The 21,511-nt window shown below is 38.6% G+C and overlaps 1 protein-coding gene and 1 pseudogene across 3 annotated transcripts in view; one reads left to right on the top strand and one right to left on the bottom strand.

Moving 5' to 3' along the window:
* Positions 1-21,511, top strand: part of PSEN1 (presenilin 1) — a 69,428-nt gene that overhangs the window by 35,509 nt on the left and 12,408 nt on the right. For all 3 annotated transcript variants that reach the window (XM_028089619.2, XM_028089691.2, XM_028089460.2), the window contains 5 exons: positions 1,433-1,574; positions 9,055-9,122; positions 9,901-10,121; positions 14,510-14,608; positions 20,788-20,874. In XM_028089619.2, the coding sequence (XP_027945420.1) occupies positions 1,433-1,574; positions 9,055-9,122; positions 9,901-10,121; positions 14,510-14,608; positions 20,788-20,874 (617 nt within the window). The remainder of the gene's footprint in view (positions 1-1,432; positions 1,575-9,054; positions 9,123-9,900; positions 10,122-14,509; positions 14,609-20,787; positions 20,875-21,511) is intronic.
* On the bottom strand, positions 8,212-8,595 carry LOC114198358 (small ribosomal subunit protein eS26 pseudogene; annotated as a pseudogene).

Raw genomic sequence — 21,511 nt, 5'->3', positions numbered from 1 at the left:
TAGACTCGTGGGGGGATTGTTGTGTAGATTCTCTGGTGCTGTTGGTATGAGCCCTACGCCTTCAAGAAAAATGCTTTGATTCAGATTCACTTAGTTTTGTCTCTGGGACTCTGTAGGGCCCCTATAGGGCTCAAACAAAGTTTTAAATGAATTTTGGAATTTGAATTAGCAAACTGTGTGGCGTTCTAAAAGCCAAGCTTTTAATCTTTTGGAAGAAAGGCTAAGGCAAGAGTAAAGGGTGGGGGTTGGAGACAGCAGTCAAAAGAGACTGGGGAATATTATCTGTATAGCTTAGAGTTAATTTTGGCTGTATATTATAGAACAGGGTTAGCAAACCATAGTCCACAGGGCAGATCTGCCTGCCACCACCTATTTTTGTAAATAAAGTTTTACTGGAACATAATCACGTTCATTCATTTGTATATTGTCTATGCTGCCTTCATACTACAGTGGGAGGGTTCAGTGGTTACAACAGAGACAGTATGACCCAGAAAACTTAAAATTTGTACTCTTTAGTCCTTAACAGAAAGTTTTCTGAGCCTGTTGTAGGAAATCAAAACAACTGGTTTAAATGGTATACATATTTTATCTCTCTCCCAGAGAATGGTACAGGGTGGTCAGTCCAGACTGGTAGTATAGCTTCACCTTTCCTCAAGGATTCAGGCTCCTTCTTTCCCTTTTCTTTGGCTTCTACCCTTTAGGTTATTCAAGGTTCCTTATTGGTACTGGAGCCCCAGGCTTCAATTCAGACAACAGGAAGCAGGAAGTAGTGGGGGAGAAAAGGACCTAAGACCCATCTCTCAGCAGAATTAATGCCTTTCTTAGAAGTTCCACACAACATATCCACTTATAACTCATTGGCCATACTTTGTCTCATGGCCACACCTGTCAGGGAGTCAGAAATAAAGTCCTGTAGCTGGGAACACTGGAACCTGGAATAAATGTGTTTATGTGAATGAGAAACCCAAGGGAAGATGGGTATGTGACGTTATATCAAAACAACTCCAGTTGCAGTCACCCTGTAGGTGAAAAAAAAAGTAATTGTAAGCCATTATTATATAAGCCACCTTCTTTTGACAAGTACTTGTAGCTTAGGTAGTTTATGTGGTAGAATCCAGTTCTTTAAACAAATCACTAATAAGCTGTGGAGAAAGAGCATTTCTTGAGTAATTATTTCAATGTAAAGCATCCACTAGATGGAGCTAGTGTCTGGCTCACAAAAGTCCACCTCTCCACATTTTAGATCTCTCCTTTAATTTTGAAGCACTTATTTTAGAGTATAGCTAATTTTCTTAGCTAAAATTCTTGGCTAGATTGCTGAGATGGAAAAAGGTCATATCAGTTGAATCAAGGAAACAAAACTGGTGTTGGAGAGGGATATGGTTTGAGAAATCCATTAACACTTACTTTGGGCTTTTGTATTTTATTATAGAATCTATACCCCATTCACGGAAGATACAGAGACTGTGGGGCAGAGAGCCCTGCACTCAATTCTGAATGCTGCTATCATGATCAGCGTCATTGTTGTCATGACTATTCTCCTGGTGGTTCTGTATAAATACAGGTGCTATAAGGTGAGCATGAAACACGGAGCCTTGCTTTCCACCATGTTCTTTTTGTGATTGGGTTTTCCTGTCACATGCCTTACTTGGTCTAGTAGAGAAAAGGGCTATATATTCTAGAACTGATTTAATTTTTAGTTTTTTCCCCCTTACTGTAGAACATATAAAAAAACACAAAAAGACATAAATGAAAAACAAATGTTTTTGTATCATATCACATTCTAAATGGTTTTAACTTTTTGATTTGCAGTATACTTAGGACATTCCAGGTTATATCCTAAGACCTTTGTGAATTCCCTCATTCGCAAATAGTACTATAGGATATAATTATCCCTATAAAGTAATATAACTTAAAAAATTCAGATTTTCCTGAGTGCAGACCACTAGAGCCTTATGCAGACACTGGTGTTAAATTCATTGGTGACTGGTTATATTCCCACTTCTACATTGGGAGCCATCCATTCCTTCACTGTCTCTCCTGCAGTAGCACTAGTTCTTTCCTTGGGAAATAAGGGCAGGGGAGATTGTGTAGGAAAAACACAGGCCCAACCCTCCCAGGCTCTGCTCCCTTAGCTCACCCTCTAGCTAAGGGATTCACTCTTGAATTTTAGCCACCTGGCACATATTTCAGATGCATGCCTCAGAGAAATCACAAATTATTACAAGTCATGAGACTTTAGGGTCTTTCTCAAATAAAAGTAATAAATGATAATTTTCCAAATGTTGAAGTCTACTCTATTTCCTTCTAGTATTTATTTCTCTATATGTTTAACATGGTTAAAATAAAATGTATAATAAATGTGTCCTTTCCTAACTTTTACTTTGGCATAAGCCTTTTTCCATATTTAAATTCTCAGAAAATATGTCTAAAGGCTATGTAACGTTTGACTCAATGAGTGTATTATAATTTACTTACCCTAATTTCCCTGATGTTGGACATTTAAGTCATTTCCATTTTTTTACTATTCTAAAAAACAATGAATACCTTTATGGAACTTCTTCAGTTTTTCAAATTATTTCCTTAGGTAAAACCCTTGACACAGAATTTATGGGGCAAATTATCTACATTTTTAAAATTTTATTTCATGTATTTGAGAGAGAGTGCAAGAGAGCGAGAGAGAGCACGAGTGGTGGGGAGGGGCAGAGGGAGAGGGAAAAGCAGACTCCCCGCTGAGCAGGGAGCTCACCATGGGGTTCGATCCCAGGACCCTGGGATCATGACCTGAGCCAGAGGCAGGCGCTTAACCGACTGAGCCAAACCTATCTACATATTTTTAATTATCATGGTGTACAAAATTCCTTTTTTCCAAATGGTAGTATCAGTTTGTACTTAATACTAGTTGTGAATGAGACTGTCTTACCTTTACCAGCACTGAATTTTTAAAATTCTGTGCTAATTTTTATAGGTGAAACAAAATGCCTTAATTTGCATTTGGTTAGTTCCTTGTAAGATCAAATACCATTCCAGTGTTCACAAATTTTAAAATTATACACAATTTAACCTTGCTTGTTGAACATTTGAGTGGGTGGAAGTGTTAACCCAAGTGATGAGCATCTGCAGTCTGACATTAGCAAGTGGAAAAGATTGAAGACAAAGATGTCTGTGATGATGGGAGGTAGTCATCAATACTCAGGAAACCAAAGAGCAAATGATATAAACCCGTGCTACAAAGCATTCTCCTCCCCCTGTTTAAATATCCTCATGACAGTTACCTTTTCTGTATATACGTGTTTACAGGCTAATTCTGTTTCTCTGCTTTATTGGACTCACTTTGTGTGACTCTTTTCTTTTTAATATTTATTTATTTGAGAGAGAGAGTGTGAACAAGGGGGGAGAGGGGCAGAGAAGCGGACTACCCACTGGGCAGGGAGCACGACGCGGGACTCGATCCCAGGACCCTGGGATTATGACCTGAGCCAAAAGCAGACGCTTAACCAGCTGAGCCACCCAGGCGCCCCTCACTTTGTGACTCTTATCTGGATTATATGCTACTTTCGTTCTTCACCTTTTATGGGGAGTCTGTATCCTATTTAGGGTCATATCCACACCTGCACACCTTCAGGATGGGCCCGTAAGTTCATACCAGTTTTAAAAGCTTGCTTTCTTGAGCTTCCTTTCTGTGATCTCCCTGGTACTTTTTGGTTCTTTTGGACGTCCCTGTTCCATTCCTCCAGCCAGAAAGCTGATTTATTTTACCAACGACAGGGACAAGAAGTGGTAGAACAGAGAGAGAGAAGCAAGTGCCATCTGCCTCGCTTTCTAAGAACTAGAGCTCCTCCAGTTAGAGAGGAAGCTTCCCCTCCGTCTGAATTTTAGGCTCCTGCTACCCTTAATACCGCCCCCACAGGATTGTTTGATAGCTGGGTGTGAGAGAATGGTGAAAGGAAAAAGCCAAAAAGTGAGATTTTTGCATTCTCTTTTGGTGTTAGGAGACGTCTTTCCTGTTGCTTTTCCAGAACTGGGCTTCTCTAGAGCTCTCACTATCTTGCTAATGCCCGTTCGGGGTTGCACTGAGTTCTGATGGAGGAGGGTAGTACTGGAGGAGAAAACATGATAAACTCACTTCTAATTCCACAGCCCACCTGACTCTGTCCACTTGTCTGAGTCCTCACCTAGCAGCTGCATGCATTCTATCCAGTTGCAGGGGAGACAGGTTAGATGTGCTTTCACTCCATGGCACCTCAAACCTGTCTTGATATATTTTGGCCAGTTTTGTGCATCTTTTAGTTACATCTCATTTTAGACAGTCTAAAAAGGGTTTATTTTCAGCCACATGTCCACATTTATTTTTTCATTCGTGTTGTTTTGTTTCTTAATGTTAAGTTCAAGTCTTAGCAGGCACAGCCAATTCTATAGGAACAAGTTGTTTACTTTGGTTCCTAGTCTAAAATAAAAGGAGCTTTTGAAAAAGTCAAATACTCAGAAACTTGCCAGGACCTGTTTGGAAATAAACCTGGAGGATTTATTATGTCAGTGGTTGGTTGTGCAATGTCTGTGAGAAGCACAAGAAGCTAAAAGACCAAACTTGAAGAAGGTAGAAACTGAAAAGGCAGTTAATTATTACATACCACAGTTAGAAATGAAACTATATAACTTATTAAAACCGTGTGATTTCTGGCCTGGACAGTTCAGGGTTTAGAGGAGATGCTTGCTGTTCTGTACTGAAGCAGGGCTCTTCTTTCAGAGCCTTTAGCACAAGAAAGCTGAACTAGGGATTTTTGCAAGATGAGAAAAAAGCCTGTTTTACCATCTGATCTAGAAAAAGGGAAGTGTTATTTAGTCATCATCAGAAGAGACTTTGAATTCAGGTAATAATTAAGAAAACCATAACATCAGTGACCGGAAACCATTATTACAGACAGAGGGCATTTAATATCTTTACAATATGACGAGAACTTACAAATCATTCAGAAAATTATGAACATGAATATTATAGAACATTAGAGCATGCAGCTCTTGATCTCAGGGTTGTAAGTTTGAGCCCCACATTGGGTGTAGAGATTACTTTAAAAAAATAAAATCTTAAAAAAAAAAGAAAATTATGAACAGCCTAATAAATTTTTAAAAACCCAAGCCAGAGGAATTACAAAGGAAGTATAGATGGCCAGGAGAGAGACAGAGACAGATATGTATATATGTTTCCTCAGTGGTAGAAACAGAAACATATTAAAATAACAAATTAACATAGTTCACCTGTTGACTTGGTGAAGATTAATGTAGTCTTTTTTTTGTGAAGTCATTAAGCCAATATATATCAATAGTCAGTAATTAGAAAAAGTCTGTACACTTTGATTCCGTAATTTTGCTTTCATGATATATCTAAGAGAAATAATCTGAAATGCAGAAAAATATTTGCATGCTAGGACTTTTATCCTAGCATAAATTATAATTGGAATAAAGTGGAAAACCATAAGTTCCATAAGAAACATGGAATAAGAAAAGGTTAAATAAGAAAAAAAAGGCTAAATAAATAAGGTAAAATTGTGGGTTCGTTCCATATATGCAGAATATTACAATTTACTCATTTAAAAATCATATTTTCAAAAAGTATTTGGTGGCATGAGAATGTGTCTGTAATAAAAAGTTTTAAAAAGCAGAATGCTAAACTATATTACTTGATTATAATGTTAAAAGGCCTTTATACATGCCGACAGAAAACATGCCTGAAAAAACATGTTAATAACAACTTTGGTTGTCTCTGGTCAGTGGGAATGGTTTTTTTCTTCCTTTAGTGTTTCTGTATCTTCTCAGTGTTATACATATGTTATTTTTATATTCAGAACAGCGCTTTCTTAAATACCATCCCCATGTTCCCTTGCTGAGAAAAACAAGGTAAAGAGCATTTCTCAAGAAAGATGAGAATTTCTAGTATTCAGTATTTACTCTGGCCTTTTTTTTTTTTTTTTAAGATTTTTATTTATTTATTTGACAGAGAGAGAGACAGCAAGAGAGGGAGCACAAGCAGGGGAGTGGGAAAGGGAGAAGCAGGCTTCCCACTGAGCAGGGAGCCCGATGTGGGGCTCGATCCCAGGACCCTGGGACCAGGATGTGAGTCGAAGGCAGATGCTTAACAACTGAGCCACCCAGGAGCCCCTTACTCTGGCCTTTTAAGTCGGATCTTAATACAGAGTACCAATGTACATCTTCCACTTTGTAAAGCTTTTCTGTTTTGTAATATTTTATATACTTTTTAGTTTTGTAACTTGGATTATCTCTGAAGCTGAGTCTTATGAGCATGATGGGGTGGGATGCCCACAGGGAGGTTCCTTTCTGCTTAAGCTTTATTGGATTTTCTGCAGATAAAATAGAGTAAGGGCTCCCTTTAGAATATTTTGCTAAAGTTGAATATTTTGAGAGGGAAATGTACAGGTGTCTTTAATTTACTTTGATATATATTAAAAATAAAAAGGATGGAGAGAGGGATAGAAATGCTACAAGGCAAGCACAGCAAAATGTGAATGGTAGCTGTAAAATTCTTTAAACTTTGCTGTGTGTTTGAAAAAATTTTTTTTCTTTAAAGATTTTATTTATTTATTTAATTGACAGAGACAGAGAGACAGTGAGAAAGGGAACACAAGCAGGGGGAGTGGGAGAGGGAGAAGCAGGTTTCCCGCTGAGCAGGGAGCCCGACGTGGTGCTCAATTCCAGGACCCTGGGATCATGATCTGAGCCGAAGGCAGACACTTAATGACTGAGCCATTTTTGTTTAAAGATTTTATTTATTTATTTGAGAGAACGAGAGAGAGCACGAGTGGGGAGGAGGGGCAGAGGGAGAGGGAGGCGTGGAACTCGATCCCAGAACCCTGAGATCATGACCTGAGCCAAAGGCAGATATTTAACCGACTGAGCCACCCAGGTGCCCCTTGAACATTTTTATAATAAATTATTTATTTTTGTGGAAGAACACCGGAAATTAAGTTTGTTGTATTCATATAGTCAATTTAGAATATTTGAATGTCCAAAGAATACCAACTTCCATGTAAAGGCATTCTTTTGACCTTTTCCCAAATTGTACCATCTTATGAAGTTTTAAAGAAAAAGAGTCAGCAAGAATTTTTTTTATTAAAGATTTTTATTTATTCATTTGAGAGAGAATGAGAGATAGAGAGCACGAGAGGGAAGAGGGTCAGAGGGAGAAGCAGACTCCCCGCCGAGCAGGGAGCCCGATGCGGGACTCAATCCCGGGACTCCAGGATCATGACCTGAGCTGAAGGCAGTCGCTTAACCAACTGAGCCACCCAGGCGCCCGAGGCAGCAAGAATTTTTAAGAAATCTTTTCTTTCAAAGGAATTAATAATTACAGATCACCTTGGGTGATGAGAACAAAACCACAAGAGAAAATTAACATATATTTTAATCACAACTAGATTTTGATAGCTTAGAGCCTGATTATTGGAACAACTGGATCTGGGAGGTGGGTGTGGGAGTTTTTTGTTTTGTTTTGTTTTTTAACGAAGACAAAATAATATTCCAGTTAAGAGATGATGTTTGGGGGATGCCTGGGTGGCTCAGTCAGTTAAGCGTCTACCTTTGGTTTAGGTCATGATCCTGGAGTCCTGGGATCGAGCTCTGCATTGGGCTCCCCGCTCAGTGGGGAGCTTGCTTCTCTCTCTCTCCCTCTGCCACTACCCCTGCTTATACTCTCTCTCTCTGTCAAATAAATAAATAAAATCTTAAAAAAAAAAATATTTGGAATAGTAAACTTCATTGAAAGATTAAAGCATATAATGGGTGTATCCACCTCAAAATAATTTCAGTTTTGGAAATTACTTGACAAATTTTTGTGCTTCTCCATTCTGTTCTTAAAAACCTCAGGCTCCCTGAGTTGTATAGTATTTTCCCAAATACACCCATTACATAAAATTACCATTTAAAATGTTCATCTTGTGTAACAGGTTACAAAAGTCAAATCTGATTCTCTCATATTCATAAGCTATACACGAGTAATAGTGACTAACATTTACATAGTGTTGTATGAATTCTGCATAATAAGGATGGACTGACTTATAAGTGTTCCAAAGAATTTGTAATATTACTACTTATTAATGAACCATGTAAAATAAACAGAAAGCATTATAATGCTTACTGAAACTTTAGATTCTGAATATTATTTTATCAAATGGCTATGTAACTTAAGGCCTATTTTTTTTTTTTTTTTTGAAGTGTAATCGCCATTTATTTTTTTTCTGGAGAACAGCTTTTCTTCAGTCCTTAAGGACTTAGCTCCTTACATGGGCTTTGGTGGAGGTCGTGGGGCAGCACCTGCAGGTCTAAATCGGGGTGGGGGTGTTCGGTCCTTCCGTGCTTCACGAGAGCGATTCCTGACTACCTTGCGTCGAAGACGCTCGCTTCGGAAATGTCCCTGACGGCGGCAGCCTCTACTATGTTCCGTATAACGAACTTCTTAATGGCCTTATCCTTGGGCACACAACGGGCGCAGTTGGTGCAGCGAATAGGCTGCACGTGGCCGCGGCCCTTTTTGGCACGACCATTATTCCTTCTTTTCTTGGTCATCTTGGTAGCGAGACCCGAGAGAAGGGCCTATTTTAAAATACACTTGTAGATATACAAAAGTCACTTAATGGACTATCTTATTTTCAGTTTCATTGAATTTTATTTTATTCAATTTATTTGTTTATTTCAGAAATATCACAAAATTTTTCCATTGAAAATATTGCTTCTTTAAAGTTTAAATGTTGACTGTTGGCTCTGTTGAGAATTTATTTTAGAATGCATTATTTTAAAAATTTCACATATTTCTAAAGGAACAAAGGTCTATATATGTCTTGCTGAATTTTCTATTTTCTATTTTGAGTAGTTCAGTACCAAAGAGTTCCAATATAAGTATGCACTGATCCTGAAGTCAGTTTGAGTTCTGCCATTTGAGAAGAATAACATATACAGAAATAATACATTATTTTTGAAGTAAGAAATTTGCCTTTCTTTAGGGTATGGGATCTGTTAATTATATTGAAATGCTTTCTTTTCTAGGTCATTCATGCCTGGCTTATTATTTCATCTCTGTTGTTGCTGTTCTTTTTCTCATTCATTTACCTGGGGTAAGTGGTGAAATATTCTGTTTTTCAGAAATTAACTCTGAGCTATATAACTGTCACTTAAAGCCATGTACTTTGTTGATGAAATACTCTTAAATTATGATTGTTTCCATATGTAGTTTGTACTTGGTATGTTTAAGACTAATTAGTATTATAAAATATATTTTTTTCATGGCTGCACTAAATTTCATTTTATGAAAATAACGTATGTCCTAGCTATAAAGTTTATTGTGGATGTTTAATTTTTCTAATTTCAGATATTTTAAACTAGGGTTTCTTTCCATTGTGGCATTTTTTTTCTTTTAAGATTTTACTCATCTGAGAGCCTGTACATGCGAGGGGGTGGGGAGGGACAGAGGGAGAAGTAGACTTCCTGCCAAGCAGGGAGCTGGACATGGGACTTGATCCCAGGACCGGGATCATGACCCGAGCCAAAGGTAGAGGCTTAACTGATTGAGCCACCCAGGCGCTCCATCCATTGTGGCATTTTAAGTGATATGTGGCCTTTCTTTAGTTTTTGTATTTACTTTTACAGCTATGACCTATGATACTGGTTTCCCATTTGTATGAATGATACAGAGTTTTCTGTTAAAGTAAGCTCAACTTGAGAGAAAAAGTGAATTTAAAGAAAACTGTTAAATAGCACAGTTTGATATAAGATATGGTAAAAATATGGAGGTAGGATATGAATATCTAATTTGAGGGAACCATATTTCTAAACAATGTTTTGATGAAAATACTGTACATAAATAATTTTAGATCTCTGTTTAATTTTTTTCAGGGAAGTGTTTAAAACCTACAATGTTGCCATGGACTACATTACTGTTGCACTCCTGATCTGGAATTTTGGTGTGGTGGGAATGATTGCCATTCACTGGAAAGGGCCTCTGCGACTCCAGCAGGCATATCTCATTATGATCAGTGCCCTCATGGCCCTGGTATTTATCAAGTACCTTCCAGAATGGACAGCGTGGCTCATCTTGGCTGTGATTTCAGTATATGGTAAAACTCAAGACTGACATTTTGTTCATCACAGAAGTACCTCACTGGTGTGTTTCCCTTCCTTTTCCAGTTATCTTGACTTAGGAAAGTGATAACAGTTACACCTCATAGCTCTTCAATAAATAATTAATTAGCTATAGTGTCTTTTTCATACAAAGATTTCCATTTTTTTGAGGTTCAGTTCTTTAGAAATGTTGTCTTACTGTCCCCCAGTTTAAGCCAGTGATGGATTAGTGGAAGGATCCATAGACTTCTGTTCAGAAGACTTAGATTTAAAACCTGTCTCCACCACCAACAGTCTTTGTGATGCTAAGAAAAAGCCTGACTCTTTGAGCTTCAGTTCCCTCATTTGGAAAATGGGCACGGTACTTCTGAGTTGTAAGAGTTCAGAACCTATGTTGAAAAGCACTAGCAGAGTGCTTCACACACATAAAATGCTCAATTAGTTTTTAAATCAAAATTAGAACACCTACTTTTTATAAGGCAACTTGGGTAGAATTATTCTTTTAAAAACAAAACTTACTTTGGCAGTGTGAGATTCAAATTGATTAACAACGAGTGTCACATGGGTTCCAAACGGTCACAGTGTATCTTTGCCATGAATGACAAAAGCAGCTGTATAGGTGTGTGCTCTCCAGCTGTCACCCTGCATGAAAGCCAGAAAGAGAGCCACTTCCAGAGGTCACTATGTGGTCTCTATATAATAATTTTATCCCTATTCAAATGCTTATTAAAATGTCAGGTGACCTGTAGTAGGAATCCTCATCATCCCCACTTGATGAGGAAAAAGTCCATGGAAATAGAATTAAATGGTTCTGTTCTCATATTTGAGCAAGCAGTCCTAGAACTATAGTCATGTACTTTCTGTGTCTTTCATAAAGACCTTAGGTGATATAGCACTTGATGGTTTGCAGAGTCCCGGTGTATTATTGTATCGCTTTGTTCTGGCCAACTCTGGCCCCCACCCAATCAGCAACTGGCAAATACTTTGCAGTCAGAGGTTTTACTAGTATGTTCTTCTGTTCAGTGACTTTTTCTACAGCTGCAGTTTGCCTTCACCTTCAGAGGGACACATTGTATCATTACCTGGCTGCTGGTGGAATTCTTCCGCAGCCCTACCTTTGCATACAATTTTTGTTGACTAGATCTTAACCACATCCAGCTTTCTTCAGGAGCACAGATAGAACATCACATCGATGATATTATCCTCTGAAGAGATTCATTTGACATATTCATTGAAGACATACAAATAGTCACACAGGAGCTCAAAAAAAGGGGGTGGGCATTTGCCTGTACATAGTACAAGGCTTTGCCACCCTGGTTGAATTCCTGAAGATTATTTAGTAAGGCTTCTGTATCTCTGACACTGTCAAGAAATAGCAACAGAACCTCCCTCCACCCACAATGTTAAAACAAGCCCAGTATATTTTAGGGCTTTTTGGGATCTGGAGGCAGCATATTCCTCATTTACAAGTTTTATTTAAGCCTGTTTGTACTGTTACAAATTGGCCCATCTTGAATTGGGGCCCCCGACGATAAAGAGCTCTAGAATCTGTCCAGATTGTAAGAGAACAGTCACTTCTGTTAAAGTCCCCTCCAGAGAATCATTCACTGTAGAAGCTATAGCAACCTCCTCTCACACCTGAAATCTCTGGACCACCCATGATGATCAGAAGTTGCTCATGGATTCTGGTTTGAGAAACTGCCCTCCTCAGTCCCATGCTGTACACCCTTAGAGAGGCAGTTGGAGAGCGCATACTGAGCTCTCCTGGAAACAGGTTCTCACAGGCCCTGAACCCATGAAGCTCCACGTCATTCTCTGGGTTATGGAGGCAGCATTCTACAAGCTCAGGCCAGCTACCAGGGCCTCCTTGCTAATGTTACCTACAGGATACAGCTAAGTCTGGGCCTTCTGGAGTATCACACCTACAAGAGAGGCGGCAGCTTCTGTTCTCAGTCCCTTGCTTGTTGACAAGGTTCTAGAGGAGCTCACCCCTTTCTTGGACCTGTGGCTACCTGGGGAGCCAGTGAACAGCAGTGGGAGTTTGTACACCTTATGAACAGCATCAAAATTATATGTGATGAAGCTTACTGAAGAGCTCCTTCTTTTCATTACCTAATCCAGACATCCTTGATTGAAGAGTGAGATCCAGGGGTCAGCAAAATTAGATGAACTTTAGCCAGTCACCTTATCCTAGTCAACAGTTGGCTCCATCTGTGCTTTTTTACAGACTCTTGGGCCATTGCCATGGTTTAATCATCTGGTTCCACCGATGATAGCAACAGCAGTTACTTATCCAAGGTTTTCCTCTTTGAGGAAAATGACTACAAGAATCTCTGGCCTCACAGATACTCAAAATATGTATCAAGGTTATACATGTCCCTGTACATATTAAAGCCACAGTACAGACCTCACTTTATCCATTGTGGACTTCCAGACGTTGTTAATAGTGCCCATCTCACCTGTAAAGGTATACAATGCTGGGCTCTTGAACAAGTGTTTCAGTGGGACTTTCACCGTCCCTACCAGCCTTGGGCTACAGACCTCAGAGAGCACCATTGTGACAAACTCAATCCAGTTAAAATTTAATTAAATGGAACATGGCATATATGTATCATCAGTCAGACATCAGAGGTGAATTTTAATAAAGAGTCTGGTTCTATTTTTGTATGTTCAAAAACAACAGAGTGCCAGTTCTGGAGGCAGCCATATCTGGTTCAAATCCAGGCTCCTCTCCTATCATTTATTGGCTGTGTGACTAGCACAATGATCAACCCTTAAGTCTTAGTTATTATGAAGATTAAATGAAAAAATACATATAACACACTTAGAACAGTATCAATAAATGTTAGCTGTTATTTTTTAGAATATATAATCCTGTAAAGTAATCAAGGCAGTAATTCCTGTTTTACTGGACCTAATAGACCTGAAGTTTAGAGAGGTGAAGTATTTGCCCAAGCTTAACACTCTTTGGTCTAGAATCTGAATCCCAAGTCCAGTATTCTTTCTACTACGTTACACTATTTCTCCCATCAACACTCTTTCTTCCATACATGATACAAATGATTATTTCTCCAGATCTTTGAGTTCCTTTAAGAGACTTTTGTATCCACTACTTAGAGTAGTGATTCTCAAGTCCCTTTTTACAATGTCTGAAGATTTTTTAATTTGTCCCACAGGTTCTAAAATTTTTTAAGCAAAATTCACTTTAATTGCTCTAAAAATAAGGGAGTTTAACATTTAGCACTTCTATTAGGGGCAGCATGTCATAAAACCAAGATAGTTACAGGACATGCAGCTTCAAACAGGTTGAAAATCTCCTTATTTCAGAGGGCAGCAAATCTCCCTTTTCTCATCCAAAACAAATCAAAGTGGAAGCAGTGAGAGCAGAGAATTCTTTGTGTGTGTTTTATTATATCAGTGGTAGTCAATGTAGTATTCAAGGAGACATGACCACTTGCAGGTGTGAGGGGTTTTGTTTTTTACTTAAATGCATCTGAATGATGGTGATGTCTACACAAGCTGTGAAGTCTTCCTTCACAAATTTAGCTACACCTGTTTTAATATTTTTAAATGTTTGAAATTTTCTGTACTTCTATATTCTGGATTTTTATGGCACAGAAAATGTCAGAAAAATTGCAGTTGATGGAAAGAGATGGTGGTAGAATCAAGAATAGTTTAGGCAAATTGCTTTTGTTCTGAGTTGCTGTTTTTTTGAAAAAATAACCCACTTTTCAGCACCACATGCATTCTAAGACCTGACAGTGTGAAGTGCTTTTGACAGAAATACAAAAGAAATACTAAAAGGTTTTCATGCAAAGATTTATTTTGTTTTGTTTAAATTTACTATCCTTTAATTCAAGTATCCCTAAGTAGTACATACACTATTTTTAAAAAGGAAAGGGAATGATTCTGTTACACTGCTCTTCATATTTTGAAAAATTCGGTCATCCCCTCTATTAAATTCCTCTCGTTGTAAAGCTTCTATCTGTGGCTCGTAGATATGATTTGTTCAGAAATGGCTTGTCTTTGTTTCTGCTTATTGGAAATTGACAATAGCTCTAGAATAGTTCTGTCTTGTCATTATCTCTGCCTCTTTTCTTCAAACCGGGAAGACTTATTCCTGGAACTCTGTGATGATACACTGTAAACTAACCAAATAGGCAAATCCAAAGCAAAATTTACACTGATCATCTGTGTGGTTTTGTGTATTTTGTTTGGGTTGTTTTTCCCCCATCTGTTTACCTGCTGTTTATTTCGTATTCATTCAACATCTTCCTGCGTAAACAAGACATTAACCCATTTCCCTTGGTTAATTCCTCCCTAACACACCCATTTGTAAGTTTAGCCAACACATTTTTCCAGATTTTTTTTTTTCTCTTTCTAGATTTAGTGGCTGTTTTGTGTCCAAAAGGCCCACTTCGTATGCTTGTTGAAACAGCTCAGGAGAGAAATGAAACTCTCTTTCCAGCTCTTATTTACTCCTGTAAGTATTTTGGAATGATGTTAAATTAGTACTCAGCTTAGAATTTATAGGAACTCAAACACATGTAATTATGGTCATTATTATGATACTTTTTCCTCATGTTAAATGCATAACATTAAGACAACTTCTACACATCCCTGTTGCCTTGCAAACTATTGTCTTCCACCTGACACTAGTTCAAGAGAGTTTTCAGTAGGTGTAGAAATAGAAGAAATATTTAGAGAGTGGGGAGCCATTACTCTCATTTAAAATGTTGTTAGTCTGGGATGCCTGGGTATCTCAGTCAGTTGGGCATCTGCCTTCGGCTCAGGTCATGATCCCAGAGTCCTGGGATTGAGCCCCACTTCGGGCTCCTTGCTCAGCAGGGAGCCTGCTTCTCCCTCTGCCTGCAGCTCCCCCTGCTTGTGCGCGTGCTCTCTCTCTCTGACAAATAAATAAATAAAGTCTTTTTTAAAAAATAATAAAAAAAATAAAATCTTACTAGTCTAGAGTTATCGAGCACTTTTTTTTTTTAAGATTTTTATTTATTTCAGAGAAAAGAGAGAACACAAGTAGGGGGAGCAGGAGAGGGAGAAGCAGGCTTCCGGCTGAGCAGGGAGCCTGATGCAGGGCTCCATCCCAGGACCCTGGGGTCATGACCTGAGCCGAAGGCAGACGCTTAACTGACTGAGCCACCCAGGTGTCCCAAGAGTTATCGAGCACTTACTACAGAGGAATCTTGCCCTAGCTTACTGAAAAAATTGTACTGTTCCTTCACAATGTGCCCCTTTTTTGTTATTTTAGGATCCCGTTCTTCCTAATCATTCAGTAAGTGTGCATTTGGGCATTGACCTGCTGCCACAGAACACTGTGGGAGACATAAAGATGTTTAAGATACTTTGTCTTACTCAGAGCTCCTTTGCTTATAGTTTAGAGGTGAGATAAAACAAATGTATAAATAAGCAACATCCAGCATTGTTACCAGATTCAGAGGAGGCACAATTGAAGTGTAAAGAGAGTTCAGAAGAAGGAAAACCTGGCTGGGGAATCAGGGAAGGCTTTGTGGCTGAGAGAGCATTTGGATTGAACCTTTTAAGGATGGTGGGATTTCAGCAAACACAGATGGGAGAGTTGATTCCATAAGTGGGCTTGTCAAATAATGGCTTTGAGACGTAAGTGTGAAGTATCTTTATCAAATTTCAGGTGTTTAGATTGACTAGAACATGGAGTAAAAATGGGGGAAGTTCTAGGAGGATGAGTTTGGGAAGGCAGATTGGGGCAAGATCTGGGATAGCTTTGAGTGGCTGGTTTAGATATCTGTATGCTATTCAGTGATCACTGGGAAATCAAAGGTTCCTGAGCACAAGAGTAATGTGACCAGAGCTGTGGCTCCATAGGCTTGCAGCATTGTGCAAGTTGAATTGTGGGTGGTGAGAACTGAGGTGATGGCTAATAACGAAGCAGATATGGTCACAATCTAAGTGGGAAATAATGAGAATCTGAATTGTGGTATTGTTAATGGCAGATCCAGGAAGAGGACTGATTGACAAGAGGTTTTAGAGGTAGAATCAGTAGTTCTTAGCAACTGATGAGAGAAGTTTTAAGCCTGAAGGAAAGGTGATGAAGAAGAGGTGTTTTTCTTGTTTGAGGAACATTTAGTTTGTCTGTAGCCCATATCTTACTTAATTGGTGGGACCTGTGAACCAGGTAGAAATTCCCAGCATAAGTTTAGAAGTGAAGTACTAGTGCTTGGGGAATGGTTGATTAGAGGTGCGGAATTGAAAGCGTAGCAGAGGTAGTTGAGACTTCGGAAGTGGATGAGTCGTTCAACAAAAGTGGATGAGAAGAGGATGTCAAGGACAGAATTTTGTCAACTCCTGTGTTTAGAGAAAGAGAAAATGAAGAGAAAACAGTAAAGGGAAGAGAAAATTGGGAGAGTCAGGATTTTTCACTTAACAATATCAGGACATGTTTTCCATGTCAGCATGGGAAGTGGCTGCATTAAGTATTCTCTATATAGATACTCAGAGAAGGATGTCCTGGTTGATAGACCTTTAGATCATTTCCATTTCTTTTCTGTCACAAACAGTGCTTGTAGAGATCACCTATCTTTGTGAAATTTTTTGTGTGATACAGTTTTTAAAATGGAATTGCTAAGTCAAAGCGTGTATGCTTTTAAATTTTGATGGATCCAAATTGCCTCCTAAAAAGGCTATACCAGTTTATATTTCCTTTAGTAGTGTGAGGTACCAGTTTCCTTATACCTTCATTATTACGTGTGTGTGAAACTAAGAGGCGAAAAATAACCTCGTTTTATTTTGATCTTGGCTTATTGACTAATAACTATTAGTGATTATTTGGACTTTTTTTCATGTTTTTCTTAGCTATATACTTATATTTCTTGTGACTGGTATAATATTTTTTCCGTATGGATTTTCAAGACTTTTAATTGCACAAGTAATACATTAATGTATTATGCTAGAAAAAATTAAATATTGTAGATAAAGCTAAATTTCACTATAACTGTCATCCCTAGGAGCGCCTGGGTGGCTCAGTCATTAAGCGTCTGCCTTCGGCTCAGGTCAGGATCTCAGGGTCCTGGGATCGAGCTCCACATCAGGCTCCCTGCTCAGCGGGAGGCCTGTTTCTCCCTCTCCCACTCCCCCTGCTGTGTTCCCTCTTTCGCTGTGTCTCTCTCTTTGTCAAAAAAACCCAAAAAACAAAAAAAACTGTCATCCCTAATCTTAATACCTTACCAAGCAGTTACCCCTGTTATCAGTTTGATATATCCTTGTAGACTTTTTTTTTTTTTGGCCTATTTTTCTGTTGGGTTATTGGAAAAACAGAGTTTCCAGAAGGAAAGAACATCAATGCTCTAAAAGAAGCCAAAGATGAGGACTAAGTAAACCATATAGAATTTGGTGCCTTGGGACATCTTTAGTGACATTTAAGAGAACAATTTCAGTAGAGTGGTAGGGCCCAGAAGCAATGCTCCAAAGGGAGGGCAGTGTGTCTGTGTTTTGCTGTTGCTGGCGGTGGAAGTTACGGTGTGGCCAGAGAATGGGTGGTGAGGGAGGAGAGGTACAGTAAACATCACCTACTACAGAGATTCCTGTCCGCAGGCAGAGCAATGGTGACCTGAGGGGAGAGCAGGCCTGAGGAAAGGTGTTTCCAGGAGATAGAAGATGTAATTGTGTTTCTAAGGTTGAGGGGAAGAAGCCAAGTAGAGAAAGCCTTTGAAGAGCCCAGCAAGAAGGAATGATTAATGGAGTGAGGTTATCAACAAAGCAGGTAGAAATTGCTCTGAGAGTTCAGGAAGAGGAATTAGAAGAGAACAGGGAAAGACTTGGAAGGAAGGAAAAGGAAGACAGAAAAGCCAGAAGGTAGTAAGACATAGTGAAAGAGAGAGGTAAAGTTGGGAGCACGTTGTAGTTGACCTTCATCTTTCTTGTGAACTCAGTGTGAGATCATTTGGGGGAAGTGGAGAGACGAGGACTATGCTTGTATGTGGAGAAGTCTGGTCAAATGTTAGAAAACTCATTGTCTGGAATGCAAGGATCTTTGTTTTGCTCTTTTTCCAATATAAATTTATTATCATGTGCTTCCTGTGTTTTTTGGCAGAAAAGAGCAGGTGAAGTTTTGAACATCAAAACTCTTAATTTTTCTCTTAATCAGCATTTGGGTGTGAGCTTCTTATGTGTTATTCCTGGAAATTAAAATCAACTATGTATTTTATATTTGTGCATACAGAATGTCCCGCCAAATGTTGATAGTGAATCCTGGGTGGAAGTAACTTAAGTATCCATCAAAGGGAACACTTTCAAATAATTATGGTACATTCATACAATAGATAATTATACAGCCATTAGAAAGAATGAGGTAGCTCTGTATATGTCCAATTGTTTTTTTTAATGTTAAAGATTATATACTAAATACAGAAAGCAAGATTTAGTGATGCCTAGGTGGCTCAGTTGGTTAAGCATCTGCTTTTGGCTTAGGTCGTGATCTCACGGTCCTGGGATCAAGCGCTGTGTCGGGCTTCCTGCTCATTGGGGAGTCTGCTTCTCCCTCTCCCTCTGCCCCCCCCCCCGCTTGTGTGTTCTCTGTCTCTCTCAAATAAATGAATAAAATCTTTTTAAAAAGCAGAAGAAAGCAAGATTTAAGCAATAATGCAATATCCTATGGGAGGAAGGGAGCTATATTTGGATTTGGGTGTGTGTGTATATACAATCCCGATGATACATTTAAAAAACTGACAAAAGGCTAATAGTGTTTACCCCTGGGAAGTGGGATTTAGAGAGTGAGGTAACTTTTATATTTTTCTTTATGCCTTCTTCCACTTGTAGAGTTTTAATTGTACTTTGTGTGTTTTATTTATTTTTATTTTTTAAAGTTTTATTTAATTTATTTGAGAGTGAGAAAGAGCACAAGTCAGGGGCAGAGGGAGAGGGAGAAGCAGGCTCCCTGTTTATATGTATTTTTGTATTATTGTTGGTGTATTTTTGGTATAAATTCCCAAAAGTGGTATTCCTGGGTCAAAGAGTTAATGCACAGGTAGTTTTTTGTTAATTGTGGTATAGTTGATGTACAGTCTTACAGTAGTTTCACACATACAGCATAGTGATTCGGTATTTACATACATTATGAAATGTGCACCATGGTAAGCATAGTTACCATCTGTTACCTTACAAAGTTATTATAATATTCTTGATTATATTGCTTCCCTTGCTGTACTTTACATCCATGACTTATTTTACAACTGGAAGTTTGTAGCTCTTAATCCCCTTCACCCATTTTGCCCATCCCCCCTCCACTCTGGCAACCACCAGTTTCTTCTCCGTATTTATGAGTTTGCTTCTGTTTTGTCTTGTTTATTCATTTGTTTTAGCATAATAGCATAAACATTTAGGTCCATCCATGTTGCAAATGGCAAGATTTCATTCTTTTTTTTTTTTTTTTAAGATTTTACTTATTTTAGAGCTAGAAAGAGAATGAGCTAGCATCGGGAGGGGGTGGGGTAGGAGGTAGGGACAAGCAGACTGTGCTAAGTGCGGAGCCCAACATGGGGCTGGATCCCACAACCCCAAGATCATACCCTTAGCCGAAATCGAGTTGGATGCTTAACTGTCTGAGCCACCCAGGTGCCTCAACTTCATTCTTTTTTATGGCTGAGTAATGGCATATGTAGTTTTGTTAGATGTTACCAAATTCCCCTTCAGTAAGGGGCTATGTAGGGGCTCTTCCATTTTTCATCCCACCTGCAATATATGAGAAGCACCATTTTAATGTATTCATGTTGTCCCTTAAAATATGACAGAGATGTATGTGTTATATATTTAGATCTCTATGGATTATATGTATTTTTGTGGAAGGGACATAGAATAGGCCGGTTGACTATCCCCTTTATGTTTATTGCTTTTAACCTTTTTTTATTCCTTGTATATCACAGTTTAGCATTATTGAATATCCCAGAGGTCAGGCATCCTTAGAATCATAATGATTATGTGATACTTTTGAGAATCCCGGTTTGTCCTCTAATTTAGTTCCAATAAGTAATTTTCATCAGTGTTTTTCATCAGTGATTTCACATTATTTTAGGATATTCAACTAGTCCAGCTGTTTTTTCAGTAGGGTCTTGCTGGCCTGAACAGTTTTCCCTATGGTTACTTTTCAGGGACTGGAAATGATGAAATTTATGGTTTTACAATAGCAGCTGTAGTTTGAAGGCTAGAGTAAACTCTCAGTTGTAGAATTTTTTCTTTAGGGTCGCCTGGGTGGCTCAGTTGTTAAGTGTCTGCCTTTAGCTCAGGTCGTGATCCCAGGATCCTGGGATCGAGCCCCACATCGGGCTCCCTGCTTGGGGGGGAGCCTGCTTCTCCCTCTCCCGCTCCCCCAACCCCGCTTGTGTTCCCTCTCTCACTATGTCTCTCTCTGTCAAATAAATAAATAAAATCTATAAAAAAAAAAAAAATCTTTTCTTTAATCTGCCAAAATCAAAGAAAGTCTTTTGTGGTTTTAAATATGCATTTATTTAATTAATTTAATTAATGCATATTTAAATATGCAATTTCTGATTGTTAAGGATTCTTAAGGCAACATTAAGAAGATTGGTGATTTCTGTAGAAAGATAATGGCCTGTTCTCTATTCATGTACTTTCTGTGTTTCAAGTTCTTACCTGGATTTTTGTCTTTCTCATTAGCAACAATGGTGTGGCTGGTGAATATGGCAGAAGGAGATCCAGAAGCCCAAAGGAATGTATCCAAAAACTCCAATTATAATGCACAAAGTAGGTGTCTTTTATTTGGTAATTTCCTGGTTTTTCCGGGTCATTGTCCTGTTATATTGGCTAACAGTGAGCTATGAAGCAGTGATTTTAACCTCTGTCTTTGGTCATGGACTCTTGAGAATCTCCTGGAAGCTATGGTAATACCAGTAAATACAGATAAATATTTAAGAAATTCAGGTGTTCTAAACCCAACCATACAGCCAAGAGACCTAGGTAAAGAATTTCTGCCATTAAATACCATTAATACCAGTATGGAAAGGTTCAAGTTGAGGCTGTGATTTAAAAAAGAAAAAATAATCTTGCTCTCCAAACGTGTAAAACTGAGAGCCTCTTGTCTGATATGGCCAGCGTAACTTAAATATAATTTGACTTGAGATGCGATCATGTTTATGCCAAGAAGATAAAATATTCCAGGTGGACATGACTTTCTGGAGGAGGATAAAACTGATGATCCAGGCTGGGAGATTGAAAGCCCTCTTGTGGGTACACAGAAGATGTGAAGGCAAACAGAAGTTAGGAGTTAGAATTGGAATAATGGCACACTTAAAATAGTCAAGAAGAAAGGAAACTTTTTTTTTTTAAAGATTTTATTTATTTAATTGACAGAGACAGCGAGAGAGGGAACACAAGCAGGGGG

This window comes from Eumetopias jubatus, unplaced genomic scaffold (genome assembly GCF_037043125.1).
Source record: "Eumetopias jubatus isolate StellerSeaLion01/CBP00866 unplaced genomic scaffold, mEumJub1_p1.0 scaffold_7, whole genome shotgun sequence".
NCBI lineage: Eukaryota > Metazoa > Chordata > Mammalia > Carnivora > Otariidae > Eumetopias > Eumetopias jubatus.
Note: the sequence above shows the minus strand (reverse complement) of the source record. Positions and strands in the feature narration are given on the sequence as shown.